The sequence below is a fragment of the Passer montanus genome, unplaced genomic scaffold, assembly GCF_014805655.1.
Source record: "Passer montanus isolate IOZ18808 unplaced genomic scaffold, ASM1480565v1 scaffold101, whole genome shotgun sequence".
Lineage (NCBI taxonomy): Eukaryota > Metazoa > Chordata > Aves > Passeriformes > Passeridae > Passer > Passer montanus.
The window spans coordinates 1,906,158-1,915,213 of record NW_024356616.1 but is presented as its reverse complement, the minus strand read 5'-3'; the positions used below and the strand labels follow the sequence as shown (position 1 = coordinate 1,915,213).

Here is a 9,056-nt window from a genome sequence, read left to right as displayed (position 1 = left end):
CACCAGCTGGGCAGGGATCTGGCCCTGGCACAGCTGGGCAGGGACCGGGCACAGCTGGGCAGGGATCTGCCCCTGGCACAGCTGGGCAGGGATCTGGCACTGGCACAGCTGGGCAGGGATCTGGCACTGGCACAGCTGGGCAGGGATTGGGCACAGCTGGGCAGGGATCTGCCCCTGGCACAGCTGGGCAGGGATCTCTCACTGAGGAGAGGTTCTGCCCCTGGACTGATGAAGGTTTAGCAGGCTGAAACAGCCCTGCATGGTGCTCCCTGCACTAGGCCAGGGAAGGCACTGCACTCCCATTTATGAACTCTCCATTAATAAATTGATAAATGGGATTTACTCCACACTCCCATTTATTCCCGCTGCCCTGCTGAAATGGGATTGGTTCTCACACAACAGGGGCAGGAAGAGAAGGGGGATAAATGGAATCAGGGCTCTGCAAACACCACGGGGGTCACACTCAACAGTTGTGGATGTGGCAGCCTGCTCAGAGAGGGAAAGCCACAAAAGCTTTCCCAGAACTGGCCTGGGAGACTTTGGGGGAGCTGGAGATAAACAATGATAGCCAATTATGATAAACAACCTGTAGGTGTTGTTTCCCTATTATCTGTTCTCTTGTTATTCTCAGAATGTTTAAAAATTGGTGTCTTGTTAATTCTTCAATCGAGTGAAATGAATTGATTAAATGACCAATCAGTTGTTAATTCTTCAATCAGAAATGAATTGATTAAATGACCACTCAGGCCCACCTGTCTCAGACCAGTGTCTAAAAGAAGTGGCTCAGTAAAGACTGAGGCACTTGGGCCACTCAGCCTGATGATTCAGTGTAATTTCTTTTTAAACAGTGGCTCCTGAAGACAGCAAAACCAAGTCATTTCAGTTCCACGTTCAAGACCTCAAACATGTGTAAAATAGTAAATTGTCTCCCTTAAGATCAAACTGAAAGCCCAGACAGAAGAACACTGGACGCTCTTTACACTCATTTAGCTGGGATTCTCATGGTCTGCTGGCTTTGTTGCTTTAAATCATCACACCTCCAGCTTGTCCTCTCAGGAAATACAGCAATAAATCCATCGGGTTCCCACATGAGCAGTTGCCCTTTTGCATCTTCCCAGCTCAAGATGTAAACTCAGCTCATTAGTGCACACCCACAGCTGCTGTGCATGCCTAATTGTGCATGTGCAATTACTTTATCTCAATGTGTCATCTTGGTGCAAATAAATCCTCAGCAGCAATCCAGTTGTTTATTACAGCTGTGACAAACTGGGCACCCAGTTATCTGCTCAGAATTTATGGGCCTGCAGTAGATTTATGGTGATTAAAAACATCTCATCCAGTGTTTTGTTCCCAAAAAAATATAAAATACCCTCCTACATCAGCCAGAGTGACCCACAGAGAGAGCTCCCCTGACCAACCCAGGATTAGTCAGTGGTGAAGCCTGAAATAAGCTCATTAAGAACAACTTGGCTCATTTTCCTGCACATACACAAGGAAATATGTTTTCAGCATGAATATTTAATTCTCCCTTATTTTAACAGATGTTTTGCCATATTTTTCACATCCCTCTTGCCAGCTCCTCTTCCTAGTTACAATTCCATTAAGAACTGCAGCCATGACACAGGGGAGGAGGAGGAGGAGGAGGAGGGACACACTGACAGCACCCACTGCACCTGGGCTCTGCAAGGTCCTGACAGGCACCCAGGTGATGCCACCTGCTCCTCCAGGTGCCAGGGGGAGGAGGCTGGAGCTGAGCTTTAGGTGAAAAACCTGAGCTCAACTCCATAAAGTTTGTTTTTTTTCTGCTGAATTTATAAGCAGACAAACCCCCTCAGTTTCAAAGCTAAGGGCTGCTCTGTAGCTCTAGTCCTTGGAAATATTCATGAGCTCCTGGCCTCAGGTTTTACTTTAAAACAAACAAACAAATGAAATCTTCTTTTTTGGGTCCTCCAAAGCAGCAGTGACCCAGAGGCTGGGCTAAGGACAAGGATGGAGTTGTGCTCTGGGGCTCACTGGTGTGGGACCTGTCACACACCTTCACAGAGGGCTGAGAGAGGATAAAAACATCCCCATATTCCAAATCCCATCGATTTGCAAATAAGCTCCTAAGCACTTACATAATCTGTGCTAAAAAGTGTTGGCTGCTGCAGTCAGAAATGTGCACAGAGAAGGCTCAGAAGCAGCACTGCAAAGTAAATGAAATAGCACCAACTGCACTGGAAAATCTTGCCAAATCAGAAAAGGTCACATGGAACTTGTGCTTCACAAGATGCTCAGATTTGCAAGAGACTTTGGAAGCCAAAGAAGCACTGACTCTTAGAGGAAAGAAAGATTAACAATAATAAAACCTACAATTTCAAGGTTGGAAGCCATTTGAAAACAGCTTAAGTCAGAACCGGTAATTAATCACCTGGGGATTATTCCTCATAGAATCCTGGAATGGTTTGTGTTGGGAGGGACCTTAAAGCCCATCCCATCCCACCCCTGCCATGGCAGGGACACCTCCCACCATCCCAGGTGCTCCAGCCCCAGTGCCCAGCCTGGCCTTGGGCACTGCCAGGGATCCAGGGGCAGCCCCAGCTGCTCTGGGCACCCTGTGCCAGGGCCTGCCCACCCTGCCAGGAACAATTCCTCACTCCCAATCTCCCATCCAGCCCTGCCCTCTGGCAGTGGGAGCCATTCCCTGTGTCTGTCCCTCCTTGCCTTGTCCCCAGCTCTCCTGGAGCTCCTTCAGGCTCTCTGCTGCAGGCTGAACAACCCCAGCTCTGTCAGCTTTCCCTCCTAGCAGAGATGCTCCAGCCCTCCCATCACTTTTGGTTCTGAATGCTGAGCCTCTAAAGACACCCACCCACGTTTGTGGCATTAGGAACAAGGAGATAACCCCATGAAAACCATCCCCAGTGCCAGTGGGCCCAGCAGAGCCCAGGATTTCAGGTGTGCCTGAACAGCAGCAGAGGATTCAGAGGCCCAAACAAAGGCCAGGACTCTGCCCCCCTCCTCCCCCCAGCTCAGGTTACCTGGGGTGTCAGATAACGGGAGAGGAATGAAAGGATCAGGCACAGTCAGAAGAGGAGGGCTAGAGTCCAAACTCAGAATGTCTTTCGTTTTTTCAGCTGGTAGAAAAGAGGAAAGGAAAAGAAAAGAGAAGGCAGAGTGAACAGAGAAAAGGAGAAAGCACAGAACAAAACCCCAGCACAGGCACAGCCCCAGCTGTGGCCTGACACAGCCACACACAGGCACACTCTGACCAAGTGTGCTACTAAAAAGAATAAAAACCCAAACAAAACGACTGTTACCATGCAGCTCTCCAACACAATTTGACCCACAGATCTCAGAACATTCCCTGGCAGGGAGGAACTGTTATCTGCCTGCACAGCAGCACAAAAGGTGAAAGGTTTCACAAAGAACACACAGTCTGCAATAAAATCTGCAGCACTTTGCACCAGCCAGGCTGGGAGAGGCTCCTGTCTCTGAGAAAGAAAGAGAAGGGCTGGAAGTGCCCAGCCCAGCCCCAAGATACCTTCCTGTGCCAAGCCCCAGGACTGGGAAATCAAGGGGCACATTTTGAAGACAGACAGTGCAGGAACTGACCAGGGTACAGCAAGCACAGAGCCCAGGGCACACAGATGCTCCTCAGGCTCTGCAGAAGGTGCTTTACAGCTCAACGTGGAGCTGCTGCTGCTCAGCATCATCCACAAAGGCTGATGGAACACCACAAACTGCTCACAGCTGGACAAACCCAGAAAGCAACTCCCCAGGAGCACTCCTGTGCCAGGGACTTCAACTCCTTAATTCTCTGGTAAGAACCAGCACACCAGGCTCAGTTATAAGCTCTCCTAAATCTCCTTTTATAAATAGAAATAAGCACAAATGGATTTGTCACTCCTAGCCCCACAAAGGCTTCTTCAGCCTCTTCCCAGACTCCTCTCACCAAGAGTTGTTTTGTTTCTGTGGGGAGGCATCAGCCAGGAGCATTTGTCACCAGGGGGACGATCCCTGGCTTCTGGAGCTGCTGGGAGCAGCTTTGCACCTCTGTGCTTGGCAGGTCTGAGCTGCCCCAGTGAGAACTGAGGCTGAAGGAGCACAAATGGGCAGCAGCACTCACCAAGGGTCTTTGGCACAGAAGGGGCTGCTCACAGCAAAACCTTGGGACACAAGGACCAGAGGAGAAGCAGACAAGGTCCCACAGGCAGAGAAACTCCTCAGAGCAGCCAAGGTGGAGCCACACAGCCCAGCCAGTGCAGAAATTACTGTTTTCATCACTTCACATGTCAATTATGAGACTGTGCTCTCCTCCAAGGACTTTCCCTGCTCACTCATCCCTGCTGCAGAGATGTTATCCTTGTTCCTCTGTCCTCCAAACAGATCAGAACACCTCCCAGCCAGTTCCCTCACTGCACCTGGCAGGTTTTACTCCTTGTTATGAGCTCCATGGAACTTCCACACGCTAAGAAGCTTCCTTGGGAACTCAGGGCTCAGTTTCTTCCCACCCCTGCTTCCCCACACTGTCCTGTCTCTGCCACCCACCTGTGACATTCCCTCCTCTCCAGAAGTGCCAACCCTATTCCCTGCAGTGCCCATACACTCAGTTTGTACCAGTTTTCCTTCCCTTTCCAAGAGGTTCTGGCCATGCTGTCCATGCTCCCAGACTCACCTGGCCCAGCAGGGAAGGAGGAGCCACCAAAGGCATCTGCTGGGGCTGTGGGGGCTGCGGGCTGGAAACCTGGCATCAGGTTCTCTGTGGAGCTGCCTGCCTTTTCTGGAGCTTTCCCTGGAAAGCAGACCCAGAGTTAGGGGGAAACCTCCATTCTGAAACTTCTGTTCTATTCTGAAAGTAGGCTGCTCATCTGTACTTTCAGGCCACTATTCCACTAAGTGACTCAAGGCCCTTGCTGCAAATCCCAACTTGCAGATGAAGCAGAGTTTAAACTGCAGCTTCCACAGACACTTGAGTACCAGTCAAAGCAGCTGGTACCTCTGCCTTGGAGGCACCACTGAACTGCAAACAGAAAGAACCTGGAAGGATTTAGCCAGAGGATTGTAAAAATCCAGGGCACCAAAAGCATCCCCAGCCCATGGCACCTTCCCCTTCCAGAGCAGGCAGGTGTTAGAGCACCCTGTGCACCTACCATCCCCCAGCTTTGCAAAGTCCTTGTTCAGCAGCTCCTCAGCTGTCAGCTTGGAGAAGTTGTCATCGTCAAAGGGGTTCCACGTGGACACGTCAGGGGGGTTGTAGACATTCTGCTGTGAGGTCCTTGGCGAGCCCGAGGGCGTGGTGGAAGCAGATCTGGATGGGATCACCCCAAACAAGAGCCATTAGCCACCCATCTGAAACCCCCTGGGCAGCACTATCAGCTGGTCCTAGCCACTACACTCTAATGACTTCTAATGGCTACACTCCTCTAATGACTTCCCAATTAAAACATGCAGTGTAAGTTACTGCAGTCCCACGCTCAGAAGCCTGAGAGCACTGAGGCTGAGCAGCCACAGCTCAGGGGTTAAAACCAACAGCCAAAAGGCTTCTTGCCTGTAGACACTGTAAAAGTGACCTAGCAAGCACTCCTAGGGAATCAGAGCTCCATTAAGATCTCCAAGACCATCAAGTCCAAACTTCAGGAAGTCCTGGTGTCAAGCAGTGAGAACAAAGTGCACACCAGGGCTGTGGCTGAAATGCCACTGATTTTTGTGAGCCAGAGAAGGCCCTGGTCACCCAAAGCTTTTTGGGAGCTCAGACAATTCATCAGGACTTCGGGGCAAATTTTCCAGTGTAGAGGATTTTGTGGACAGCTGGCTAGCTGACAAAGGTCACACTGACATAATACCGTTAGTTCAGCACGAGGCAGACAAAGATAGGAGTCAGAAATCAGTGTCTAGGAGTTTGGGGGAGAGGATCGTTAGCTAGCAACATGAAGAAAAGACAAGAAAAGCTCCAACAGAACAACCACAAGGATGTAGAAGTAGGTGTAGTTAGCTGCTAAGTAACTAACCAATAATGAGCTTGCCTTTTGCAGTATGCATTAGCCTCATTAACACCAATAGAACTACGTGTGCCTATCAATAAACTCTGGGGATTTGCTGATCACTCGTATTGCGTGCCGCGTTTCTCCCGCCGACCTCAACAAGTGGTGACCCCGACGTGATACCAGTAATGGCAACCACGGTGGATGGGTGACGAGTTCAGGTCCTGTAGCAGCAAGGACAGTGAATAAGCACTGCTGAGAAAGCAAAAGGTGCTGCACCCTGGGTGATCCCATGGGAGAGCCCGGCCAAAACCTTTGTAGAGGCTGCATCAGCGCCAAGATTCTCAAAACAGAAATGGAAAGGCAAGCAGCGTATGATTGATTTACTTGCTTTTTAAAAAGCATCAGGTTAAGGACATAGATTTGCAGGAAGAGCTCCCCCAGCTGTATGCACAAGGACTTTTCCAGCATCCTCACACAGTACATGGATTAAGAGTGGTGGGGACAGTCCTGAGGGAGCGGCGGTGACGGCGGCCGGGACGGGCGAGCCCCGCCGGCGGCGCGCAGGAAATCAGCATTCAGCTGCTCAGAAAAATGAAGATGCTGCTCAGAGGAAGGCAGATCTGGAGGCTGCACTGAGAAACAAGATGGAATGTGAGAAAAAAGCGTTGTCTGTTGTTGAGCAGCTCCTGGAAGAGGACATTACTGAAGAGTTCCTTCTGAATTGTGGAAAATGTTTTACTCCATCTCACCATAAAGACGTTGTTGATGAATGGTCTGTCATCAAACTGTGTGGTTATCCTCTGTGGCAGAATAAGTTGGAAAATGTGCCAAAGCAGAAGCACAGAATTTCAACAAAAACAAACAAACAGAGTTTATGATATCACTAAAAAAAAGTGCTTTTGCAGCAACCTCAACACTGTTGCTGCAGGGGAGTCTGAAAACAGTTTGAACTACTCTTTACCTTTCACAGGCTCAGGTGGAATAGTTAAGCCTGTGCCTAGTTATGAAGAATTAAAGAAGAAACAGAGTTCCTGGAACTCTGAGTAAGAGAGTTCTATAAAGGAAGGTGCGTCTTGGCTGAGGAGGCAGCGACACAAGTGCAAGCAGGGAGACATCCAAGCAAAGACAAAGATGATCAACAGGAAGATCTCACCTTCCCACTTGTTGATTCAAAGGCACAAATGCAGATTAGGAAGCGAATTGTCCTTGAAAAACTGAGAAAAGCATTATCTGCAGTTTTGGGCCCTCTTCACATTGCTTCAGGTGATGTCTACACAGAGCTAAAAAATCTTGTCAAAACTTTCCGGTTAACAAACAGAAATATTACACACAGAATGCCTGAGTGGACTCTCATTGCTATCAACCCCTTCTATTGTGAAAAATTATTCCCAGGGAGACAAAATGTCATGTAAAGATGAAAATATTAGCAAGGATTTAATTACCCAAGGTGTCTTGGAAGACAGAGCATTTGGGAAAGGTCAGTCCGATCCTGTTGTGGGGTCATCAGTCGATTCCCCAATGATTCAAAGTTTTAAGAATTATTTATATTAAGTTTATAACCTTTGTTATTTTCAGTTTTTGTAAGTAATGCTGATAGATAGTGATTGTTGTTAATATTGGATGAATGCTTTGGGAAGGTTGTCTTAACCCCTTCAAGCACTTCTTATTGGTGAGTCTCCAGATTTTTGTGATGAGAATTGTTATTGGTGTGTTGTTGTGGTGTTTGCAGCTGGCTTTCATGTGTTTTCCTATCTCTTTGTGCAATCACCTGCAAGACACGTGTCTCTTCAGGATCCTGTCTTTTTATTTCCTAACTACTTATATGTTTCTGAGGGTTTTTATCCAGATTGCCAGTCTGGTGGATCCTTTCAATTATTATTTCAGAAGTACTCCAGCAGAGAATTCAGGAAGTTTGCTGTGTTTGGAGAATCTCTATCCTGACAGAGGCTTTGAAAGTGTGCCTGTCAATAAACTCCAAGATTTGCTGACCACTCCTATTGCGTGCCACATTTCTCCGTTGATCTCAACATTCCAGTACTTCTTGCCAAGCCCTAAACTGAGGTCTTGAAGGCAAAGACTCACTCAGAGTTTTGTGCCTACCACCATTCAGAGCTTTGCACACAACACCTCCCAGAGCCTGACCCAGCCTTCACTCCACATGGGGCCCTGGGGCTACTGGGACTTGCTGAGGCTGAGCCCCAACACCCTGGGTAAACTTGAACTTGTTGAAGTTGAGCTCCAAAACCCTGAGCACCTACTTGGACTTGCTGAGGCTGACCAAGAGCTGATCCCCCCAGGCCCTGGGCACCTACTCAGACTTGTTGAGCCTGAGCCCCAGGCCCTGGCACCTACTTGGACTTGTTGAGACTGACCTCCAAAACTCCTGAGCACCTACTTAGACTTGCTGAGGCTGAGCCCCAAAGCTCTGGGCACCTACTTGGAGTTGCTGAGCCTGACCAAGAGCTGATCCCCAGGCCCTGACACCTACTCAGACATGCTGAGGCTGACCCCCAGGCCCTGGCACCTACTCAGACTTGCTGAGGCTGACCCCCAGGCCCTGGCACGTACTTGGACTTGTTGAGGCTGGCCTCAGCAGCCGCAGCCTGCAGCAGCTGGGTGGATTTGCTGGCGGGCACGCCGAACACGGCGCTGTGGGTGACGTCGCTGAGGATGCGGCGGTGCCCGGCGCGCTGCGCCTTGGGCGAGGACGGCGGCGTCAGGGAGCCCAGCTTCTGCCCCTGAGCCTGCTGCTGCTCCCTCTGAGCCTGCACCTGTGCCTGCCAGGGGGGGAAAGCACAGTGAGCTCGCTTAGAATGGTGGGCACGGGGAGAAAACAGCTCCTGCTGCAGCGCCCAGCCTGCCAGCCATGCACTGGGGGAGAAAACAGCACCCAGCATGCCAGTCATGGACTGGGGATGGTCTGGAGGGGAAAAACCAGACAAACAAAGGGATTTGCAGCTCTGCAGTGTTTCAGGATTACTGAAATGGCACAGGCAGAGAGTCTCTCCCCTTTCTGTGGTGCAGCTCTGGAGGTAAAACTTCCACTAGGACTTGGCAAAGGCTGGCTGGGCTCAAATCTGCTCAGGGGTAGAG

At 49.8% G+C, this 9,056-nt stretch overlaps 1 protein-coding gene across 3 annotated transcripts in view; it reads right to left on the bottom strand.

Annotated features, from left to right (window-relative positions):
- AAK1 (AP2 associated kinase 1) overlaps window positions 1-9,056 on the bottom strand; it is a 55,604-nt gene that overhangs the window by 9,606 nt on the left and 36,942 nt on the right. For 2 of the 3 annotated variants that reach the window (XM_039716695.1, XM_039716704.1), the window contains exons 14-17: window positions 8,532-8,740; window positions 5,130-5,287; window positions 4,655-4,771; window positions 3,018-3,113 (exon numbers count right to left, since the gene is read on the bottom strand). In XM_039716695.1, the coding sequence (XP_039572629.1) occupies window positions 3,018-3,113; window positions 4,655-4,771; window positions 5,130-5,287; window positions 8,532-8,740 (580 nt within the window). The remainder of the gene's footprint in view (window positions 1-3,017; window positions 3,114-4,654; window positions 4,772-5,129; window positions 5,288-8,531; window positions 8,741-9,056) is intronic. The other variant, XR_005628330.1, reaches the window with a different exon arrangement.